The sequence below is a fragment of the Podarcis muralis genome, chromosome 17, assembly GCF_964188315.1.
Source record: "Podarcis muralis chromosome 17, rPodMur119.hap1.1, whole genome shotgun sequence".
Taxonomy (NCBI): domain Eukaryota; kingdom Metazoa; phylum Chordata; class Lepidosauria; order Squamata; family Lacertidae; genus Podarcis; species Podarcis muralis.
The window spans coordinates 10,074,982-10,098,743 of NC_135671.1; the positions used below are offsets into that span (position 1 = coordinate 10,074,982).

General features: G+C 46.5%; 1 protein-coding gene across 9 annotated transcripts in view; it reads left to right on the top strand.

Annotated features, from left to right (window-relative positions):
- Nucleotides 1–22,221, top strand: part of LOC114587818 (rap1 GTPase-activating protein 1-like) — a 51,926-nt gene extending 29,705 nt beyond the window's left edge. For 2 of the 9 annotated variants that reach the window (XM_077921488.1, XM_077921485.1), the window contains exons 8-22: nt 962–1,040; nt 1,503–1,556; nt 1,642–1,725; nt 2,574–2,674; nt 2,989–3,118; nt 3,546–3,701; nt 6,298–6,369; nt 7,487–7,573; nt 8,896–9,030; nt 11,929–12,096; nt 14,822–14,925; nt 16,982–17,098; nt 17,611–17,740; nt 17,846–17,948; nt 19,942–22,221. In XM_077921488.1, the coding sequence (XP_077777614.1) occupies nt 962–1,040; nt 1,503–1,556; nt 1,642–1,725; nt 2,574–2,674; nt 2,989–3,118; nt 3,546–3,701; nt 6,298–6,369; nt 7,487–7,573; nt 8,896–9,030; nt 11,929–12,096; nt 14,822–14,925; nt 16,982–17,098; nt 17,611–17,740; nt 17,846–17,948; nt 19,942–20,270 (1,849 nt within the window). In that variant the 3' untranslated portion in view covers nt 20,271–22,221. The remainder of the gene's footprint in view (nt 1–961; nt 1,041–1,502; nt 1,557–1,641; nt 1,726–2,573; nt 2,675–2,988; nt 3,119–3,545; nt 3,702–6,297; nt 6,370–7,486; nt 7,574–8,895; nt 9,031–11,928; nt 12,097–14,821; nt 14,926–16,981; nt 17,099–17,610; nt 17,741–17,845; nt 17,949–19,941) is intronic. The other 7 variants (XM_077921491.1, XM_077921490.1, XR_013391158.1 and 4 more) reach the window with 7 other exon arrangements.
- Nucleotides 22,222–23,762: the final 1,541 nt, after the last annotated feature.

The following is a 23,762-nucleotide window of genomic DNA, read 5'->3' on the forward strand; positions in this document are numbered from 1 at the left end:
AAGCTTATTTGCCACTTTTCACACACACAAAAAAGTCACCAGAATTTTAGAACTGTTTGCAAATCAAAATTACATTTAAAAATAAATAGGAGGTGCTGCCAATAATCCCTTGACTATTAATTTGGCAAGTGCTTGTCTTCCTCACCCCACCCAGCACTGCCTCCAGCACACTTTTAAAAAAAGAAATTCCCTCACGTTTGCTTTGGGAAAAGTCCACAACTGTTGATGTTTCAGAAGGCTAACAAGCCTTATTTGGGGCACCCAATGTAATATATATATATATTTTAAAAAATACTTAAATTACTGCTTAATATACCACTTGATTACCAAGCTTTATTTGCAGCATATATAACAATTATAAAAAGAAGTCTGTGGATAAAATAAATTAAAATTTATCCACTCAGTGGGCAAAATAAAATTAAAATTGCCTGCTGCATTGCCAAAGGGTATAGACCCCTCCTGGGTGCAAAGCTACCCCACTGTTAGACAGCTGATTTTGGGTGTCATGAACGTGTGGGGAATTATTAGCCATTTAATTTACTGTATTTTTATTGTAAGGGAAGTAGAGAAGGGCTGGTGCGATTTTTCTGTCACAGATGCCAAAATAACTTTGCTGGCTTTAGGTACTGTGAACTTTGGGGTACAGTGGTACCTCAACTTAAGTACTTATTCGTTCTGGAGGTCTGTTCTTAACCTGAAACTGTTCTTAACCTGAAGCACCACTTTAGCTAATGGGGCCTCCTGCTGCCGCTGCGCTGCCACTGCATGATTTCTGTTCTGATCCTGAAGCAAAGTTCTTAACCCAAGGTACTATTTCTGGGTTAGCAGAGTCTGTAACCTGAAGCGTATGTAACCTGAAGCGTACGTAACCCGAGGTACCACTGTACTAGGGAAGCTGGAGTTGTTGCTGCTTGGTTTCCTGAGCATTTATTTTGTTTGTTTGTTTGTTTGTTTGTTTCAGGTCTCGAACCAGTACTAAGCACGACTTGATTCCTATTTCTTGCCTGAATGAGTTCCCCAATGCTGTCCAAATGGCAAAGGTACATTGTTCCAGGTCCAGCACCTTTACTGTTATTTGCGGGGTTATTTTTGCCTTGTAATCCTCCGATGAACCAAATCTGATTCCTTTCAGTTACTTGTCCAAAGAAAAGGTTCCATTTTGCTAAGTCACCCATGCCAGGCAGCATAAGTTAAACAGTCTCAAATTTTAAGTCCTAAATTTAAATTTATATCCCACTTAATCAATTTTGAATCCTTGAGTACTAGCCTATGAAATCAACTAGAAAATAAATAAGTTGGGGTGTGTGTGTGTGTGTGTGTGTGTGTGTGTGTGTGTGTGACAGACAAATCCCTTGCAAATACAGGACTGTTGAAAGGTTAAATTTGCAAATGTGAATTTTCATGTTAAGTAACTGCTACTCATCCGATTGGCTTCGGTGAAAGTGGTACCTCAAGTCGCAGCACTACAATTGTGTTAACATCTTTTGCTTGTCCTCCTGCAGCTGCTGTGTGAGGATGTGAATGTTGACCGCTTCTTTCCAGTGCTCTATCCCAAGGTAGGCTCACTGTAGCCCCATATGCAAACTCTCTCTTTCTCTGCCTGTTTTTACTTCTAACTCTGGCTGTTTCTCCACCTCCTAGGCTTCCCAACTCATTGTTGCATTTGATGAACATGTCATCAGCAATAACTTCAAGTTCGGAGTCATCTACCAAAAACCTGGGCAGGTAAACCTCTTTTCTTATGCACACTCAATGCCCTTTTCTATCATAGGCTATTTGGGGGGTCTGGACAAGAGGTTCCTTATGTCCTCTTGTTCCCCTCCATCATGTCCAGTGATCCTCCATTATTCCTTTCTGGTACATCATCACTCATTTTTGGCTAATCATCTCCCCCCCTTTGTCCTCCGCCTCCCCCATCCTCCCTCTGGCTTCCACAACTGGGAAGGGGAGCACTTGGAAGTGACATGCAAGTGACTAGGGAGGAGAAACCAAGCTGTAGACATCACCTGAGAAATGTCTCTTTAAGTACCTGCTGAAAGGCATCCTTTAGGGCAGGGGTCAGCAACCTTTTTCAGCAGGGGGCCGGTCCACTGTCCCTCAGACCATGTGTTGGGCTGGACTATATTTTGAAAATAATAATAATGAAGAACTCCCATGTCCCACAAATAACCCAGTCTACTCATGTAAAAACATGCTGATTCCCGGACCGTCCACAGGCTGGATTGAGAAGGCGATTGGGCTGCATCCAGCCTTGGGCCTTAGGTTGCCTACCCCTGCTTTAGGGGATTGGCTATGGCCTATGGGCCACCACTGACTAATATCTGTTCAGAACCTATTCAGCTTATCTTCTGCTAGTGTCAAAGATACACACAATCTCCACACCTTCAGCTCTGGCAAACAGGGATTGTGGCTTTTTTAGGAAGGTGAAAGGAAAGGAGAGTGTGTGTGTGTGCTTGTGCATATGCACACACGTGCAAAAGAGACCTTTATTGTACTGGTTATTGGACTCCAGGATAGGTCAAGAACTCGAATGGGAAATGGTGGCCTTCAGTTTTCTGTTTCCTTTTATATAGACCACAGAGGAAGAAGTCTTCAGTAATACTGAAGAGAGTCTGGGCTTCTTAGAGTTTTTGAATATCCTTGGAGACAGGATCCAGTTGCAGGATTTCCGTGGGTGAGTACTTCAGCTATAAAAGCCTAATGGTTTTGAAGTTGTCTTTCATGGCCCATTTTTCCTTCAAAGAGAATAGGCTTAATAGCAGCAGATAGCAGTGGCCCTGTCTGGTCCCGTCCTGGGAAGTGGCAGTACCACCACCAGGAAGTTCTAGGCCTCCTACCCTCTTTCACACACCACTGCACACACCAACTACCACAATTCATTCTGTGAATTGTATTTCTGCCTTCGATAAAGCTGCTACCGTTGTTCATGGTATCTCTTCTTCTGCCTGTTCCCCTCTCTCCTTCTCCTTCTTGCCTTATGCTGATCAGCTTCCGAGGTGGCTTGGATGTTACTAGAGGTCAAACAGGATCTGAGTCTATCTACACACATTTCCGGGGCAAAGAGATCATGTTCCATGTCTCTACAATGTTACCCTTCACAGAGGGAGATGCCCAACAGGTACCGTGGGGACCTATGGAGGACACAGTATTGAATAAGCCTCTAGAGCAGCGGTTCTCAACCTGTGGGTCCCCAGATGTTGTTGGACTACAACTCCCATCATCCCTAGTGCTAGCTAGGGGTGATGGGAGTTGTAGTTCAACAACATCTGGGGACCCGCAGGTTGAGAAAGGCTGCTCTAGAGTGATGGCAACAGACAGGTAGCTACTTTAGGGTTGATGTGACAATGGGAAGGTTGTTGGAGCAAGTTGTGATTGGAAAGAAGAGGCCATAATCTGGTCTGGGGATTGCTTGGGTTGACAGTTTAGAATGGATTGGAGTTTAAGATTGGGGTGGGTGCTGTGGACATGAGTGGCCAAGCTGGGCAGCTTGCATTTGGGAAGCCCAACTCCCCTCTTAACATGTTCCCTTGCGTGTTCCCTTCCAGCTTCAGCGGAAGCGCCACATTGGGAACGATATTGTGGCCATTGTCTTCCAGGACGAAAATACTCCCTTTGTCCCCGACATGATTGCGTCAAACTTCCTGCATTCCTATGTGGTCGTGCAGCTCCACCACAGCGCCCTGGGGGAGACTCTCTACAAGGTAAGTCCACTCGGTCAATACTCTGCTACTTTCACAACGAGTGCAAGAGAGTTCTGCTGCAAGGGTAGCAAACCTCTAGGCTCCTCTGGCTGGCCCTTGGGAATCTCCCCAAGCCACACCCCCTTCCCAGCCACACCCCTCACTGGCCCTTCTTTGCACCTTCATTGAGTGCTAATGCTTCTTGCTTGCCTCATTGGTGGATAGAGGTAAAGGTAAAGGGACCCCTGACCGTTAGGTCCAGTCGTGACCACTTTATTGGCCGAGGGAGCCGGCGTACAGTTTCTGGGTCATGTGGCCAGCATGACTAAGCCGCTTCTGGCGAACCAGAGCAGTGCACAGAAACACCGTTTACCTTCCCACCGGAGCGGTACCTATTCATCTACTTGCACTTTGACGTGCTTTCGAACTGCTAGGTTGGCAGGAGCAGGGACCGAGCAACAGGAGCTCACCCCATTGCAGGGATTTGAACCGCCGACCTTCTGATCAGCAAGTCCTAGGCTCTGTGGTTTAACCCACAGCACCACCCACTGCCCCCTAGGTGGATAGAGAGGGGTGTCTAAATGTGCCTAGAAACTAGCCTACTGTACACAGGTAAAAAAATAACAGTTGTTGCTGTGCCCACTTTAGCCACTAGCCCTGCTACCTGACCGCCCCAACATGTGGCCCATGGAAGGTTGTGCAGAAAGGAATATATCTCTTGGGCTGAAAAGGGTTTCCCATCCCTCCTATATAGCACTACAGCACTTTAAATCTTAGCCCACTTTTTTCCCCCTTTTAACTTTGCATTGGTTCTCTAATCCTTGGCTACAGTGGGGAGAAATTGTGGAGCACTAGCCAGTCTCTTGCCAGTCCCTCTTTTATTTACTTACTTATTTTAGCGGAATTTACTCACTGGTTAATCAAAAACCTCAAAGTGGTTTACTTTTCTTCCAGCCGGAAGAGAACAGGAGTCAAGGTGAAATTTCACCCTATCACTTCTTAAGTCTTAAAACATGCAGAGCTGAGGCTCCAGTCCTTTAGTCCTCTAATGTTCTGTGTACTTTTTCTGATAAGGAGTTGTGTCATTCTCAGACGCTTTGAAGTGTGTGCATTTCCCTCTCTTATCCATGCGTAAGTACACATGAACCTTGGTGTACACAACTGACACTCCTGGTAGCAATGACTCCTACTGGTGATCAAGTGTCCAAGCAGCACAATGACTTGAGAAAGTAACTAAAGCAACCCAGATAATGTCAAGCATTTTAGCTTAACTTCAGTGCTATATTAGCAACCTGGACAAATACTCGAATAAATAACAGGAGGGGGTGTTAAGGTGATGTCATGGACTGGCTTGACGGCAGAGGCACTGGCTGGGGAAACCCCAAAGGAAGAAGGCTCAGAGCCAGGAGATTGATGATGGGATGGCGATGAGTGGTCAGAGAGAGCAGAAGAAGCAGACTAGGAGGAGGTGTCGGAATCTGAAGATGTAACAGGGTTTAGTGAGCAGGAAGAGGCTGGGGCAGAGAGCAGTCCAGAAGCAGAGGCAGGAGAGGAGGGGGGCCAAGGAGCAGAGATGAGGCAGGCTGCCGAAGAAGTACTTTGCAAGAGATAGCAGGACACATATGCAGTTCTTGCTTCAGGTCACCTACTCTTAATTTGCCACTTTAAAGCAGACTGAGGTCACATCCATGCCATACCCTTAAATAACATGGCTTCCTCCAAATAACCCTGAAGCAAATATTTTATATCACGTAGACATATTCCTAAACCAAATATACTGGGATTCAGTTATGGAAGGAATAAAAATAATAACCCAGGTTATGACCTTCTAAGAGACGCACTAGTAATATTATTCAGTTAGCTTAAGGATAGAGTTCAAGAAGAAGATTTGGAAATGGTTGGGTTTTTTGTTTTTGTTTTTTGCTAACTGCAGTAAGAATGATACTATGCCCAAATTAGAAAAGTGCTTGCTGTCCCTCTATAGATCACTGGCTAACTAAAATCCAGGACATGGCATGAATGGTTAAGCTAACAAATCTGATTTGTTAGAGAAGGAAGACACCATGAAAATATGTTTGCAAATAAATTGAGTTTATTTATCCAATATTATGATAACAAGGTGCAGGAGCCAGCCAATCCATATCTATTATTGAGGGGAAATTAAACAAATAAGAACACAGCAGGAAAATATAGCAATTAGTTTTTATGTGATATTTATTTGTAAAAGAATGCAATTGTTTAATGTATTGGAAATATAGGAAAGGTAGTAAGTATAACAGACTGTTGGTAATGGAAATAGCTTTTATGTATTTTGATAGTCGAAAAAGGAAGAATACTATGAATGCAATGATTATATGCACCTGGAATATAATGTACAAATGTGCATTTATTTGCATTTTTGCAATGTTATAAAAGAGTGTGTGTGTGTGGCTGTATATGAGATGTTTCTAACATCCCATATCTTTTGTGCTCTCCGCTGATTAGCAGTTTCATCAGACTGCAGTTTAAATCTAACAATGTTTTAATATTATCCTAAGGCTGCAGACCTGCACAGACCCTGCACAGTGGTCATTCTGTCTGTACTCTAAAACCACTCTGTCCCTTCTGATGGTTGCAGGTTTCTGTTACAGCCCGTGATGACGTCCCTTTCTTTGGGCCTTCTCTGCCAAATCCAGCAATATTCAAAAAGGTTTGTGTGCAACCAGAAAAACAAATAAAGGCTTAAAGGGCAGTGGAATTCTGGTAATGGTTCCTACATTACAATCTATTTATATGAAACTTTTCTGTGCAGCTACCTAGGGCTGGAAAAGCCCCAAACTTGTGACAGCCTGGGCTCTAAAATATTGTAGCACCTATGAACCTGGAAGCCATTTTTCCAGCTCAATTTGTGTTCTTAGATGTGGCTTTAGCATTCCCAATATTGCCATTGTCGTCATTTAATATGTTCAGAAGCACCTAAAATAGATGCTGCCAGTTTCAGCTTAAGCACCTTCTGGTATCACTACTCATCAGCTAAGAGGATTAATATGCATTTTCGGAAAAATTGTAGTACAACATAGTCTACTTTGTCTTTATAAATAGGAAATGAGGCGTTGCCTCTTTAAATGAATCCATATGTAATAGATTTCCCTGCCTGTCAAAAGCTAAAGCACCATAAGGAAAGGTAGCCTTCATTTCCTATATGTCTACATATGGGAAAGGATTTTTTCCCCCTTGGGGACTGGGAGGGCATTTAGGAAATCATGAGTTTTTAGAGTGGTACAGTTCCACGTGGTTAATTTGAATGTATTCTTCACCTCTTCAGTGCAACCCATTGAGGTAAATAGAGGAATATTATTGTATCTGTGTTTGTTCCTGTGCTTTGGTATCAACATGCAATCTAAGTATTAGCTTGCAAAGAAGTATCCTAGAACCTTCATCACTGTCCTTTGTGGCACCAAAACAGTTCTGGATATACAGTGGTGCCTCGCAAGACGAAAAGAATCCGTTCCACGATTCTCTTCGTCTAGCGTTTTTTTCGTCTTGCAAAGCAACCCTATTAGCGGCTTAGCGGCTTAGCGGCTATTAAAGGCTTAGCGGCTTAGAAAAAGGGGGGGAAGCAGAAAAAAAATCGCAAGACGTTTCGTCTTGCGAAGCAAGCCCATAGGGAAAATCGTCTTGCGAAGCAACTCAAAAACGGAAAACCCTTTCGTCTAGCAGGTTTTCCGTCTTGCGAGGCATTTGTCTTGCGGGGCACCACTGTATCTATAAGAAAGGGTCTTGTAAGACTTAAATACTGTGAGTGAGCATTCTTCTCCTTCTGACAGGGCACAGAGTTCCGTGAATTTCTTCTGGCAAAGCTTATAAATGCGGAGCACAGCTGCTACCATGCTGAGAAATTTGCTAAGCTAGAGGTGAGTCGGTTTACTTTTATTTGCATTCATGTATCTTAAAGAGCAAAGATTTATATGAGTACCAGGAAGTAACATATTGGTGATCAATGACAGGATGTGAAATGAAATGCAGGCTCAACAATCAATTGTTGTTGTTTAGTCGTTTAGTCGTGTGCGACTCTTCATGACCCCATGGACCAGAGCACGCCAGGCACTCCTGTCTTCCACTGCCTCCCGCAGTTTGGTCAAACTCATGCTGGTAGCTTCAAGAACACTGTCCAACCATCTCGTCCTCTGTCGTCCCCTTCTCCTTGTGCCCTCCATCTTTCCCAACATCAGGGTCTTTTCCAGGGAGTCTTCTCTTCTCATGAGGTGGCCAAAGTATTGGAGCCTCAGCTTCAGGATCTGTCCTTCCAGTGAGCACTCAGGGCTGATTTCCTTCAGAATGGATCGGTTTGATCTTCTTGCAGTCCATGGGACTCTCAAGAGTCTCCTCCAGCACCATCATTCAAAAGCATCAATTCTTCGGCGATCAGCCTTCTTTATGGTCCAGCTCTCACTTCCATACATCACTACTGGGAAAACCATACCTTTAACTATACGGACCTTTGTTGGCAAGGTGATGTCTGAATCCAACCTTGGACTTTCTACTTCAGCTGTTGCATGGGGAGGGGAAGGGTAATTCCTCCTGGTGACTTTAAACTCAAAATTACACTTTTAATAGGAACTGAAACTCCTACAGTAGAATGAAAAGCACACTATGTAAGTGTGACAACCACACTCTAGCCACCCTGGGTCACCTTGGGGGACACCTGGCCACAACAGAGTGTACTCCTCTCTTGTACCCTCCCATTCCCTATTTAAGGTACTCAGTGCCACCAGATAAGAGATTAACTATTTACCAGGCTGCCCTTATCAAACAGCCTCCAAAAGTTCCCCGGGGTCTCTGAAGCCCCCTTAGGTAGCTGATGTTAAATATTCCCTTAGGAGCAAAATCAAATTAAAATTGGTTAATCACATCCACTTAGAATCATAGAATTTTAGAGCTGGAAGGGACCCTGAGGGTCATCTAGTCCAACAACTTGCAATGCAGGAATCTCTTTTTGCCCAACGTGGGGCTTGAACCCACAGCCCTGAGATTGAGTCTCATGCTTTAATGTGAGTCCATAGAGCTATTGAAGCTCTATGATCCAGCTAATTATGTAACTTACCCACATACAGAGCTGCTTTCTTTTCTGTCACTCAGCCTGATCTTTCTTCCTTTCTGATTAAGTGTGCACCCTTCCCTGTTTCTATCCTATTTGTTTATTGAAACGTGTTCTCCTTCTCTGCTTCTGGAGCAGGATCGTACCCGCAGTGCCCTCCTGGAGAGCCTTTATGAGGAGTTGCAGATTCGTAGCCGCAGTATGATGGGCTTGGCCTCTGGCGATGATGACAAAATGGAGAATGGGGGTGGCGGCTTCTTTGAGAATTTCAAGGTGAGAGAGGGAATAGGTGATGCTTAATCTCTCTCTTCCGGTGTAATTTTGCATTTTCCCATTTCATGCTGCACTGGTGAATATTGTAATAATACTTTGCATTTTGTCCATTGGAGGTATTTCACATACATTATCTTAGTCATCCCCACAGCTGCTCTGAGAGGTAGGTCTGTAGCATTATCTCTGTATTTTAGATATTGCCAGAGGGGTGCAGGTGGCTTAGAGATGGTAGCTTACCAAAAGAAGGAACTTCCTAGCTCTTAGATTAGTCTCTTAGCCACCATCCTACGCAGCTGTCAATATTTGCTTTTCAGAGAACAGATTCCAGCAGGCTACCTGCAGAGGAGGGGAAATCAGCCACAGGTTTGGGGCAGGGCAGACTGTAGGGACGCGGGTGGGCTTGCCGATCGAAAGGTCGGCGGTTCGAATCCCCGTGGCGGGGTGCGCTCCCACTGCTCGGTCCCAGCGCCTGCCAACCTAGCAGTTCGAAAGCACCTCCGGGTGCAAGTAGATAAATAGGTACCACTTTATAGCGGGAAGGTAAACGGCGTTCCGTGTGCTGCGCTGGCTCGCCAGATGCAGCTTCGTCACGCTGGCCACGTGACCAGGAAGTGTCTGCGGACAACGCTGGCCCCCGGCCTCTAGAGTGAGATGGGCGCACAACCCTAGAGTCTGTCAAGACTGGCCCATACGGGCAGGGGTACCTTTACCTTTACCTTTTAGACTGGGACTGCAGTTGGTGCCTTGTAAACTGGCCACCTTGCTACTCAACAGTATACCTCACTAAGCTGGCTGAGGTGGTCTGTAATGTGGTGTTGGATAACCTCAGTACATTGCTTCTGGGATAATTTGGTGTCCATACTAAGGACAAGGCCTTGATTTAGGCTTTACCTCACAGTATGATGGGTGGTGGTACTCTAGATGTTGTGGGGGACAGGGTTGAATTAACCCCATTGTAATGGTCAGACCAAGGGACGCGGGTGGCGCTGTGGGTTGAACCACAGAGCCTAGGACTTGCCGATCAGAAGGTCAGCGGTTCGAATCCCCGCGACGGGGTGAGCTCCCATTGCTCGGTCCCTGCTACTGCCAACCTAGCAGTTCGAAAGCATGTCAAAGTGCAAGTAGATAAATAGGTACCACTCCGGCGGGAAGGTAAACGGCTTATCCGTGCGCTGCTCTGGTTTGCCAGAAGCTGCTTAGTCATGCTGGCCACGTGACCCGGAAGCTGTACGCTGGCTCCCTCAGCCAATAAAGCGAGATGAGCACCACAACTCCAGAGTCGGCCACGACTGGAGCTAGTGGTCAGGGGTCCCTTTACCTTTAATGGTCAGACCATTATCTGGCAAAGTTGGGTCTTGCAGTGCCATCCCCTCTCTGCCATTAGGATGGTCTACCCCCAGAGACTTACGGAATCCAAGGGGTTCTGGAATGCTTGGGGGGATTTTTCAGAAGCCAAGGTTGGCGGTCCTGTTGAGCTTCAGTGTCGCTGTGGAATAGTGAGAGGCATTGAGCTGGTGACGCAATTACTCCTGAGTTCACTTTCCAAAATTGTGGAGCCTGGAGAGCTCACTGGGTGTCTATGGCTCTCCAAGCCATGGAACAGGATAAATGAAGTCTAGAGTACAATGGCATACAATCCAATGCAAAGTTTGTCAGAGGTGTGCTACTGCAAAGAAGACTTAATTTGCTTACTCCATTGCACCCTTGAGTAGCTAGCCAGCAGAGATGTGCTAAGGGGGCTGCCAACCCCTGTCACTGGGAATAGAGTGCCAGCTGTGACATATTTGCCAGCAGCTTTGAGAATCACCAGCCTTCATGTTGAGCTGAATGCTACCATTATTACAGAGCTGGGTGAGGTGTCCAACACAACATCTTGCCCAATCTTGTGGGATCAGCTGATGAGGTTTGAGGACATGGGCAAGGTGTTTGCAGTGGTTTGGCCCACATGTGTGCTCAACATCTGGCCATCATGAGTCATCTGAAGTACCTGAGCTGTGCTGGCTGCCTCCAGGGGGTGGTTCATTCATCTTTGCATGAAGGATTGGTGTCTGCTGCCTTGGAGGAGGCAGTGATGCAGCAACTCCTGAAGAAGCCGTGCTTGAACCCTGAGGAACTTTGATGACTAAGGACCAGTCACTAATATTGGACTACCACCCGATCACTTTTTGGGATAAGGTGCTTGAGAGGGTCGTCCAGCAGCAGACACCATTGGAAGGAACTGGTTATCTTGATCCCTTTCAGTCTGGGTTTAGGTCCAGTTTGAGGACCGAATGGCCTTAAGCATCCTGATGGATGTCCTGCTTCAAGAGAGGGACAGGGAGAGTGCAACTTCGCTGCTTTTGCTTGATCTCTCAGCAGCTTTTGATGCCATTGACCACAGTATCCTCTTGTACCTTCTCTGCGAGTTGGCGGTTCTGCTCATATCTACAGTGCCAGGTCCAAAGTATAGTGTTGGAGCCGGCATAGGCAAACTCGGCCCTCCAGATGTTTTGGGACTACAGCTCCCATCATCCCTAGCTAACAGGATGGTCAGGGATGATGGGAGTTGTAGTCCCAAAACATCTGGAGGGCCGAGTTTGCCTATGCCTGTGTTGAAGGATTAAATGTCTGCCCCCTGGTGGTTGTGCTTTGGGGTGCCATAGGCTAGGGACAACGTGTGTGTGGTTTTTATGACAGAGCTGTTCAGGAGGTTGTGGGTTAGGTTAGCAGAAGCGAGTTCTGTCCTCTTGGAAACAATACCTTGTCTGCCCGAGTCCTGTAGGAAGCCGGGCGTTTCTGAGCTCATGCCTGTTCCTTCCGCTTCCTTCCACCCAGCCCACCAACATCCTATAGTGCTCTTCATGATGTCCTTTTGTGTGTCTGTGAACGTGTCTGTCTCCCTGTTGCCCTTCTCTCCAGCGGGTGATCCGGGGCCGTAGCCAGAGCCTGGATACCATGGGCATAGCCATGAGGAAGCAGCACCAACAGCAGCAGCAGCAGCAGCCATCAACTCCACCCAATCGCCCAGCTACTGCTGGCCTTGCCCTCAACCAGAGTGTCGCCGAAGGCACCAAGGCTATTGCTGCGGTAAGGTATTGGGGAGGTGGCGTCATGGGGTGGAGACCAGCATGTACTCAGTCCTTTGCCACTATCCCCTACTACTGTGAACCCGCTGCTCTTCAACATTATCTGTCTCCAGCTATTAATGTCTCCTTGTCTTGGTCTTGTTTTGTGGCTATTTTCTGTTGGGCTCCCTGCCACCTCATCTCTCTATGTTCATTTCCCTATCCTGTTCCTCTGAGACCCGATTCTATTCATTTGCCGATTCTGACTCTGAAAACAATTTGAGGAACAGGGAAAGCATTTAGGGAGAATCTGAATAAATTGTGCTATTGGTTTCTTTAATTGCTGAGCGCTGTCTTGATGTTTTATGTGAGTGGGTGGAATTTAAAAACCTTTACACAGGAGTAAAAGATGCTGATGATGCCCTCAGAAATTTCACGTAGACATTTCACGTTTGGTCTTGGGGACAAGATGAATCCCTTTGGGACCCTTTAGCATCGATGCTGAGCAGTAATTCTCCTGCAGCAGTTGTGGCATCAGTCCCCAAGGGAGGAATGGGACCCCCTATGCCACCGATTCCTAACACAGAACAGGTTATCCATAAGGGGTACAATGTTCAGTGATTCCAAAAGCTACTGAGAGACCCAGGAGAATTAGTGAAGTTGCGTTCCTGGCATTCCTCTCTCGGCACTGGTTATTCTTTGGAGTGACAAGGGTGGTTTATGTGCCAAAAACAGGCCTGAAAAGAGACTGAATTTTAATTTTGAGGGAACTAAAAAAGATTCCATAAGAGCCCGCTTACAGAACCTCTCCCACCACCTTGTTGATGGCTGGAGAGGTTTAGGACAGTGTGTGTATTGGGTAGAGCATACTGCTGACCTTACTTAGGATTGTTCTACCCAAGTATGCTCACCTCCTGGCTATGGACCACTTGGTGGGCATCTGCAGCAAGTTAGTTTTGCCTGCCAAGACTTGACTGTTCAGTGATGGACTGCATGGCAGGGTGAGATGAAGCGGTGTCTGGAATGAAAGAACTAATAGCTAGAAGTGTTGCATTAGTGGCTGTTCCTTTGCTTGGCATTAATGTTACCAGTGCATTGGTGCTGTTCTAGTTCAGGGCATCCTCTGATTGTCCAAGTGGGCATTCAGTCCTTTGCACAGGCACTGAAGGCACGTGATGAGAAGGCCATTTTCGAGAGTCTGGAGTTGCAATTATAGTGTGGAAAGCATGCTTATGTGAATTTTCATTCTCAAGAGAGTGCTCAAGGTGAGACCAGCACAGCCACCAGAGATGCTGTAGACTGAACCTGGGACCTTCTGCATTCAAAGCATATGTTCTGCTATCCCTGAGCCATACATGCCCAACTCCCCTGGTGATAAGAAGCATGGCACAGAGTGAATTCCTTCTGCGCTGAGGTTCCTCTGGCATGACTGGAAGAAGTTGGCAAAGCAGATATCTAAGTGGATGTGGCTTACATCTTAAGCCCGTTCTCACGGTACCAAAATTCTTAGTCGGATGTGAGTGCATTGCATGGTTTGGAGCAAGCAGTTTAGTGTTTAATCCAGGGATGGGATCCCATCAATCCCAGCCAGTGTAGCGCAATGGTGTGGAATGGTTGGACTTGTAGACTAGAGCATCTGGAGAGCCACAGGTTCCCCAGCCCAGGTTTAATTGGCTCATTCGACAGCACTCTAAATATGGCACTTCAGAAAGCTGTATTTGTGATGAAGCTTTTCATTTCTTCTTTTCCCCAATCACTGCCGGGGATTTAGCAGGTTTTCCAAACACTGGATGGAACTCAAGTGTCACACTGTGATGAATGCACAAGCCTTCCCTCCCATGTGCTGTTATGGGGGCTCCCATGACCCCTCAAGCCAGTTTTGGGGGCATTCAGGAAGGGATGGAAGCCCCATTGCGCAAGCAGAAGTCCTTGTGCAAGGCTCCTTGAGGTGAATCCATCCTTCCATGTCCGGAGAAGCCAGGAAAGGCATTGTCTCCTTTGGGTAATTCTGCAGGGAAAAGGTGAGACCCGCCATCTGCAGGAAGTAGGAGAAATGCCAAACAAATGTAAGGAAAGGGGGCGCTCTCTACTCCCCCCCCCCAGCTTTACTTTTTCTCCCTTCCTTTTTGGGCTAAGCTAGATATTGGAGTACACATACAGCTAGTGCTGGAAACTGCCTTTAGATGTCTAATCCCTGCCCCAGCCCCTGGCACACACTTTGGCATCCCTGGTAGAAGCTGCATGCCACATCGCCCTGCCCCTGCTCCAGATCTTCAGCTGCTAATTAGGTAGGGAGGAAAACTCTTCTGGGACAGAGGGAGAAGATGTGATGGGTTCCATTTTGGGTAGCAGGCGCACATTTACTGTAATGTCTAGCTTAGCCCTCTGGGGCTGTACATGGCTTTACCTTGTGCTTTCCCGAGTCTTTATTTCCCCCTGTTGCGCTTTCATACATGCATTTCTGTCTACCGATCTTTCCATTTCTCCCTCCCTCTCTCTCTCTCTCGCTCTCTCATATGTGTGTTGCTCTTTCTCTCTCTTGGCTGTTTGTCCAACTTTGACAGCTCCCACATCATGCCTGGGCACCTTGTGACTCTCTGGACAGGCTGCAACTGTTAGCATGGGGTAGCAATGCAAGGACAGGCTCTGGAGCCCAGTCTTCCATCTTCCCTCTAGCTCTTACCTTTTCTGCATCCTCCTCTTCCTCTGTCTCTCTTTTTTTCCTACTGTCCTTTCCTCCCCTCTAGTCCTTTGCCCTACCTGGGAGAAGCCCGTCACGCAACCGAGGTAGCCGCTTCAATGGGCGACGCAGTAGTGCAATTGGCATTGAGAACATCCAGGAGGAGAAAAGGTACGGACTGGGCTATAGGGACTTGGAGGACTAGAGGGATAGGGATGGTGGAGAAATTCGGTTTGCATCTATAGGCTAGCTTACCTAATCAGCACTTTCCTTAACAATAGGCAGACCAAACCACAGCTTCCCTTAAAATTTGCGCACCTCTGGACTTTGCAATGAAGTTCTCGAGTACAAGTAGTGTGCACAAAAATACACAGCCTGAGGGGCTAAAGTGTGCGTATGAATGCATGAGTGAAAAGAACATGCAAAAATGCTTTATATTAGGGAAAATTGCTTTGCAAAAAATGTGTATATTAGGGGAATTTTGTTGTAAAATTCTGGTGCATTTTCATAATTCCATTAAAATTTCATAAAATTCTGGTGCATTTTCATAAAATTCCATTGAAATTCCATTTACATACAAACTGGTTTTTCAACAACAACAAATAATCACAAACTGATGTGGAATTGTAGGGAACCGAACTTATGGGGGGGGGTGTGTGATGAAATTGAAGCCTAAATGGAGACACTGGGTAAGACTCAAGGGAAGAATGGCAGAGAGGAAGGACCACATGCCTTGAGTCATAGGTACATATCAAAGACAGGATTGTTTGGAAGAGAGGTGAAGGTGGTATTATTGAGGCTGCTGACAATGTCTTAAGTCTACTTAACAGTGCAATACTCATATCTACTCAGAAGTGAGTCCCATTCAGTTGTGGGTTAAGGGTTATTTACTTCCCAGGTAAGTGTGTTTCCTTCCTCCCCCTTTGTGCTGCCCCCTTTATCCTGCTGCTCCAGTAAAATTTGACAGGACCATTAAAGCTAAAAGAAGCAAACGCTGTCAGGAGATGCCCCCATGTGTCTTGGCCGGGCAAGGTCTCCTCCGTTTGCTGTCTGTCTGGTCCAAATCTGGTTTAAAGATAAAGAATCAGAAAAAGGGGACCAGGAGCCGTGAAGTTGCCCAGTGATAGCAGCACCTAGACATTCTCCTGATGTTTTCCCCATAATGGTGAGATTGTATTGCAATTCTATTTAAATTTCAGCAATTATTTCTAAATTTGCAACTTATACATGTGAATTACCACCTGTAGATTTGTTCTCATTTTTTTTGCAGCGTATAACTAGCCACCCTACTCTTAAGTCATATGCAGAATGACCTGGCGATTCTTTATTCTGGAGGCTGCAAAGTACAGTTGGAGCTGCCATCCTCTCCCAAGACTTTTGGCCTTTAAAGCTCCTGTCCTCAAAATGAGCAGAGCTAAAATATTGAAAGTGAAATCTGATGTGCCCTGCATATTAGTCAAACCTGTGCTATATATGTAGATAGGAGAAGGGACCAACCTACTTTCTTGCGAATTTGAGTATACACAGCCTGTATCTCTGCTTAAATCTTTCTTTTCATGCTTAAGAGTGCATTTCAGTTGGAAAGAGAATTCTAAGTGAGCTAAACCTAAAAACTGTTGTTTCTGCCAATCAGGATTCTACATCATGCAGTATCATGGGTCTAAAATGTATATAAAATACATTTTAGTTTTGACCTGTTAAATTGGCCTGTTCACCATAATTGAGATTTGGGCTAAGAATGGGAAAGCGTTCGAAAGCACCCCCGGGTGCAAGTAGATAAATAGGGACCGCTTACTAGCGGGAAGGTAAACGGCGTTTCCGTGTGCTGCGCTGCCTCGCCAGATGCAGCTTTGTCACGCTGGCCACGTGACCCGGAAGTGTCTCCGGACAGCGTTGGCCCCCGGCCTCTTGAGTGAGATGGGCGCACAACCCCATAGTCTGTCAAGACTGGCCCGTACGGGCAGGGGTACCTTTACCTTTATATATATATATATATATATATTTCAATGTGCTGTTTGCTACAGAGAAAGGCAGGAGGCCATGCAGGTCACTGGTTAGACTTTTGGGAAAGGGTCAGTTTCCATTCTCATGACCTTTGGAGGAATTCATTCTGTCCCCATATGGGCTGAAGGAGAATTTAAGAGTCTTAAAGAAATGAAGCCGCTGCATTTCATGCAAGGACATTTGGCTCCATGTTGTAAATGTTTTTGTTCCCTTTCCTCCAAAGCAAAGACATCGCTGAAAGGATACAGAAAGTGTTGGAGAGCCCAGGGCCCTTCTTTGACCTCAAGTCGGACGGCTCTTCCAGTCCCAGCTCCCCAGAATTCCCCAACAGGAAGAACAAGTGAGTTGAGAACAAAAGAACGCTGGGAAGCCTTGTGTAAAGTGTGTGTGGGGAGGGAACCTCCATCCTGCCATGTTATATTAACAGGAAAGAGAGGGTGTTTGAGCCAATGTAGCATAATGGAGTAGTGGACTAGGACTTTGGAAACCAGGGTTCAAACCCCCATTTGGCTATGAGGCTCACTGGGTGATTTTGGGCCAACGGCTGTCTCTCAGCCCAAGCTTACCTCACAGGGTTGTTGTGATGATAACAATGAGGAGAGCAATGTATGCCACCTTCAACTCCTGGGAGAAAAGTTGAGATATACATTTAACGAACAATAAACAGTGCTTCATTTTTAAATGTGTGTATTGAGCTCTAACGAACTAGAGGACCTGAGCAAGTCTGGGCAGGCTTTTAAGACTTCTCTGCAAAGTGAGGCTTTTGTCACAGAGGCTTATGAACTGTAATGCTGGGCTGGTGGCCCTTGAGATTTATGAGGGTGATGATTTGGGACTTGTGTATTCCTCCAGCAGAGCCCTCTCCGGTCAGACATCAGGGTACTGCGTGATGCAGCCCTTGTCCCGTTCCTCGTCCAACGTGAGCAGCTGTTGCAGCGGAGTGAGAGAAAATGAGACGTCGGAGGAGGAGGAGAACGAGGCGGTCAGTGTGGGGTCTTGGAAATCCCCTTTCCCTCAAGTAGTCCTCCTGTCTCAGCTGAGCAGCTGCAGCATCCTCTAAGGCCCGTTCCCCATTTCTCTTGTGCAGGAGTTGATGTGTTCCCTTGAAGGTCCCCAAAAGCAGGAGTCCCTGACTCAGAGCGCATGGTTAGACGATAGTGTCTGCACACCCAGCAGTACCAGCTCACCAGGTAAAAACCAAACGAGTTCTTGCAGGTTCTAGGACAAGACTTGTTTGGGTGAACTAATGTGTCACCTTTGCATTATCATTGCTGCTGCAAAGCCATCCCACATTGCACTGACAGGGACTTTCCCATGTTGATGCCCCTCATGGAGCAGGGGTGATAGCACAAGAAGGACTCCTGTGCCTATTTGCATGAGAAGGACGTGGCTACAATTTTCCAAGTTGGACCAAAGATTCACTATCCTTTTGAAAAAAACCCAGTTCTGACCAAGAGGCAGGAATCATTTGAGAATGACAGCTGTCTTTCCTTGCAGCTGGAAAGCGGTAGCACACTTTCAGCTGCTGAAGAACTACCTGGTTTCTTTACAATATGCTAAAGCAAATCAAATACATCCTCCTTTCTTTCTCTTGCTTCTACTTCCTCCTGACACATCCTAGAGAGGTGGGCTCTGGCTAAAGGCATGAATAAAATGCAGCATCGACCAATGACCCAATGTGGTACATTCCTTTCTTACAGAGACCAGCCACATGCTTATATGCAATATGCCTCTCCTACTGGTGTTCCCCAACAACTGGTGTTCAGGGATACAATGGCTTTGCATCTGGAAGTTTCATTTAGCCCTCGTGACCAAGAACCATTAATGGACATGTTCTCCATTTCGAAACCACTTAAGGGCTGATGATGATACCTGTCAGGGGTTCAGGGAGAGAGGCACAGATGAGGGAGGAGACTGAGAGCGAGGGGGAAGAATCCAGGAACGAGGAGGAGGAGGAGGACAATGACTTGAGGGTTTCCATGAGTCTTTCAAGTGAATCGGAGGATTCCCAAAAGGGGGCGCCCCTGGTCAGGCCAAGGGGAGCCACAGGGGGGACTCGTCAGGAGCAGGGGAGCAGCAGGGAAACCCCGAGTGGAAGTTGGAGATCGGGGCCGGCTTTCCCGCCGGAACGGAGTGAAGAGGTTGGAGTTCCCAGTGTGACAGACGAAGCAGAGCAGGAAGCAGAGAGGGGAAGGAGATCGGGGCAAGACGTCCTGCCGGAAGGGGCGGAGAGTAGTACAGAGAGTAGTGTAACTGTCAAGAGGAAGGTCAGGGGTAGCGAACGCGCGCCAAGTTCAAATGTGGAGGCGCGCGGAAATGCGGAGAGCCCGGAGGAGGAGCCTGGTCCCAAAGCACGGAGGAGGGGGGAACAGGCGTCTGGGGACTCAGCGTCAGGGGAAAGCAGGAGGGAAGGAACCCAGGGGGGCAGAAAGACCCTGCGGAAAAGGAAGGACAGGAAGAGGTGGACCAGCACAAGCCTCTTAAACTGGTGTGGAGGCGGGACTGATTCAGAGGGGACTTCAGCGGTCTAAGCGTAACAGACGTGGGGCTGCGCGCCTCGGCTGTGGAACAAACAATGTACTTCAATAAAGACTTTTGTAAATAAAGTGGACTTGGCGTTGGTCTCTTGTGAGCTGGGACCTGAGGCAGCCCTGACAATACCTTTAAAATGTGCTACCACATTTGTACATATTTAAGTGTTGTTTGGTGGTTTATTCATTTTTTTAAAGCAGCATGGGGAGACCCCAATTTGGATCAGGACTCATAAAGGCACATTCTTTTCCCCTGAACATTATTCAGGGTGGGTTACATTAAAAACATGGAATGAAAAACCAGGAAAACAGGTATAATGGTTTAGGCAATTATAAGAACAAGTAAAACAATTCTAAACAAAAGCAGTGGATAATAGGTTGAATATTATGCTTGAAATTTATGTTCTAAGGCTAGGAGGGCTGAAAATGTAGAACAGTGTCTACTGAATATCTCTACAATGGTAAAACAGGGGCAGCAATTTACCAGGGACAGGTATCAGAAAATGACTGATGTCCCAAGTAAATTAGCAGTACTGTAGCATCCTGTATATAGTTGGCAGGAGCCTGAGTAAAAAGTTGGGTCTGGTGCACCAGAAATAGCTTGAAATAGCTTGATTTAACCTTTCTAAATAAAATGCTTAATTCCTTTCAGTAACTCAGCTGCTCCCTCCAAGCAGTGCTGCAGGCTCCATGGAGAAGGGGAAAGGCAGCAAAGTGGATGCTCATCGTTACAGTCCAGTATGTTCTTCTACTTTTCTTTTCCCCATGACATTAAGGAGGCAGGGAGGTGATTTCATGGGTTCTTCGTATACTGGAAAGCAGGGGGGTAAAGGGAAGAATGCTAAAGAAACTGCCACTTCCTTGTTCCACAGGCCTCCATTTTGTGCTGTGTGTGATGTCATCGCTGGAGGGGTGTCTCAGTGCATGCTGGGTAATTCTCAGGTAATCCGCACCCTAGGGAGCCTCGGTGCCCTAGGGTAAGGGGACAAGGGCATGTGGGCAAAAGGTGATGGAAAGGAAGAGGGCTCTCTTGGTCACCCTCCGCATTCCCTGATGGGAAAACAGGAGGCTGACTTTGTGACTCTCCCCAGACACACAGGCGGCTCCTGTGTCTTCTCTTCCCAAACCCCTCACACCAATCTGAACTTCTTTCCCAAGACAACTGCTCTGTGCCCCCATCACAAACACACCTCCGCTGCATCTAGCAGGGTCTGCAAGTTTCTTGGCGAATTCCCCAAGATTCTTGTTTCCCACAATGCCCTTTCCCCCCAGCCCCATCCATCTCTCTGTGTTACTGCAGCTTTTTTTTTATTTTTTTGCGCTCAGTCATCTCTGCTCACTGGCTAGCTTTGTGCTTCTGTCAATCTGTTTCCTGCCTCTGTCATCGATGGGGAGGTGCATCCTTCATTAGTTTGTCTTCAAGAAAGGGGGAGGGACTCCCAAGGACTCTGGAAGCTTTTCAAGGTAATCAGATGCCTTTTCCAGGGGGCGAGTTACTTGCCCCCCGAACGGTACCTAATCGGACACAATGATTATATTCTGCCCAGGTTTGTTTCTGTGCAAACAGAACTCATTGGATGGTTACTTGTGCCCCACAGCTTTGGTGGCCACAGGAGGTACCATAAGAAGCAAAAAACTCAGAATTGCACTGGTCTGATTCATATACCAATTTGTAGCTTTGTTCAGATCCAGTAAAGGCAACCCAACTAACTTGGCTGAATTTGTCACACAGGGGGCATGTCGGAGCACGCTTGCAAATTGTCCCAGTGGGACTTGGAAATACGTTGCGTTGAAATGCTTTTCACCTAATCAGCCTGGCGGATCTGAATACTGCCCTCTCAGCTGCATCCATATTATATTATGAGATTGCTTTTCATGGCTTAAGGGAAATAAAAGAATTCCGTAAAGCTTCCCATGAGATTTTGCTCATCCCTGGTTGTGTGTCTCCATATATGAACCTGGATTCTTTATGGAGATTGCTGGTAAAAGACAGGCTGCCTGGTTCCCCAGCTGCTGTGCTGCCTGGTATAGTATCGCTCCGCCTCTGGTCTAGGGAATGTACCTGCCCTTCGTTAGCATTCACAGATGGAACTGCTTGGCTTTGTTAAGCTTGACCAAAGGCTGAAGTGTAGGAAGAACAAAGCTGCTTTGGGGTCCCGTGATCACATCTGTCCCTTGAATCTACTCAGCTGTTATCAACTTCCCTGTATGTGCTTGCAGGATTTGATGCCAAAGTGAGACCTCAACAGCAGCTCACCCAGATGTCCGGAGGAGCTGGATGCTGGATTCCCCAAGAACACCTGACCTGACCTTTCTGCTTCATTCAGTGACAGCTGCACCACAGGCAGTAAGGAAACCAACCACAAAAGTCCAAATCGTGGCATTCGCTCACCCACATGTGTCATTCTAGTTCAGCAACCTCAGGAGATCAAAAAGAGGGGGGGACAGGGGTCTCCTGCCATAGTTTCAGAAACAAACGAGAGGAGAGAGATCTTTCTGTCTGTCCTCATAACCGCTAAAATTAAAAAACCCAAGATGTGCCCCCACAGGGCCTTCTTAGGAAGGCTGTGTTTGTACCCATTCTTCTGAGCACATGCTTTATAAAACTAAGGAATGAAAGCCCTTATCACTCTAAGGACGGCACCTGGTATGTGAGAGCTCCTCAACTGCTTTATGCAGCGTAGGTATCTTGTGCCAAAGTGCACAGGTGTCTGATAGTGGGAGGGGTTTGTGTTCATCTCATCCTTCATGGGATTCAACAGGTCTTTGTTTGGTATCTCACTGTACAACAGTCCCTCCAACCACTCCATTCTCCCTTAAGTCTCTGTGCCATCAAGAACCTATAAATGTGAATTTGTGACCCTTGCTCCATGCTTGTTGTGTCTGTGGTGTCTGGGCTTGCAATAAAAGACTACTGTGACCAATATACTCTTACCTTTGTTGTGGTTTCTTAAGTGTTCCTGCCAAGAACTATTTGGGGTTAAAATAAGGGGTCTGGCCTGCACCACATTATCTTCTCGTGCCTTATTTTATAGCAAAGACGAACAGGTAAAAACACTGTGTGACCTTAAGACAGGTCCACCCCACTGAAAGTGTGAAGCATGAGATCAGTTTAAATTCTTTGGTCTTGGGATGAAGTGCTACACACACTTTTGTCTGTTCTTTGATGCACAGTGACACTGATCTCAGCATCCAGATACAGGAGGAGTTCTTGTTAGTAAGCAAAGGTTGCAAATTGGGAGGAAACACACATCCACCAAAAACCTGTGTGACCTGAAATCAGGGTGATTTCTTGTTCTTGTTTGTTTGTGAAGCACAACACCACAGCGATTCAGCTGTGGCACTCAAGCAGAGGATGTTCACCAAGCACAGAAGAAATCAGTTCCTGCAACTCGCTGCTCTACTTGTAATAAGGCTCACTGTAGATGCTTTTCCTGGGAGAAGAGCGCTTCAATGCTGGAAATGCAACAGCACTTCTTTCCCTTCTCCACCCAAGTCTCTCACGTATCCTAATCTATGTATATTTATCTTGTCTTGTTTAATTAAAGTACAGAGGTACCTCAGGTTACATATGCTTCAGGTTACACACGCTTCAGGTTACACACTCCACTAAACCAGAAATAGTGCTTCAGATTAAGAACTTTGCTTCAGGATGAGAACAGAAATTGTGCTCTGGCGGCGCGGCAGCAGCAGGAGGCCCCATTAACTAAAGTGGTGCTTCAAGTTAAGAACAGTTTCAGGTTAAGAACGGACCTCCGGAACGAATTAAGTACTTAACCCGAGGTACCACTGTACCAAACAGTTGTTTCAAGTTGTGTCTGAATGAAATTAAGATTCACTGATGGTGCGCGCACGTAGCGTATGAAAAAGGTTCTCAACTCCTGGCATTTCTTGTTGGTAGTGGAGGTCGTGACAGACCCTCTGATACCCCAAGAGTTGTTGGCAGTCAGAGTAGACACTACCAGACTACAGAGACATAGTGCGTGTCAGTTTCCGATGTTTGTAACACATCTGAATTTCAGAAAAGAATCAAATGTTGCTATTATGCAACACTTCTGGGAATGGCGCAGGGGAGCTGTGGTGTTGTCCACAGCACTTTGAAGCCCTCTAATGACCAAGTTCGACAAGATACACCTCCAGGCCCCTTTTATTATGCCATTACATATCCCCAACAAAGAGCAGTCTCTCTTGAAGAGCAATACGCACCTCATTGACTCACACCATCTGTATCAATTTCTGCAACCAACTAACTATATTGCCGGAAACACCAACCAAAACAAGCAACTAAAATTGAAGCATCTCCGGTATGCCAGCAACTCACAGGGGTCAAATGTGTGTTAGACATAAACCAGTGTGATTGAGGTGCATTGCATGTTGATATCATCGCTGTGTTGCCTTCTCTAGTATCAAAAATCGTGTTTATGGGGTTGCCTTCTGCCCATCAGCCCTCCTGTGTTCACCTTGTAGAAACAG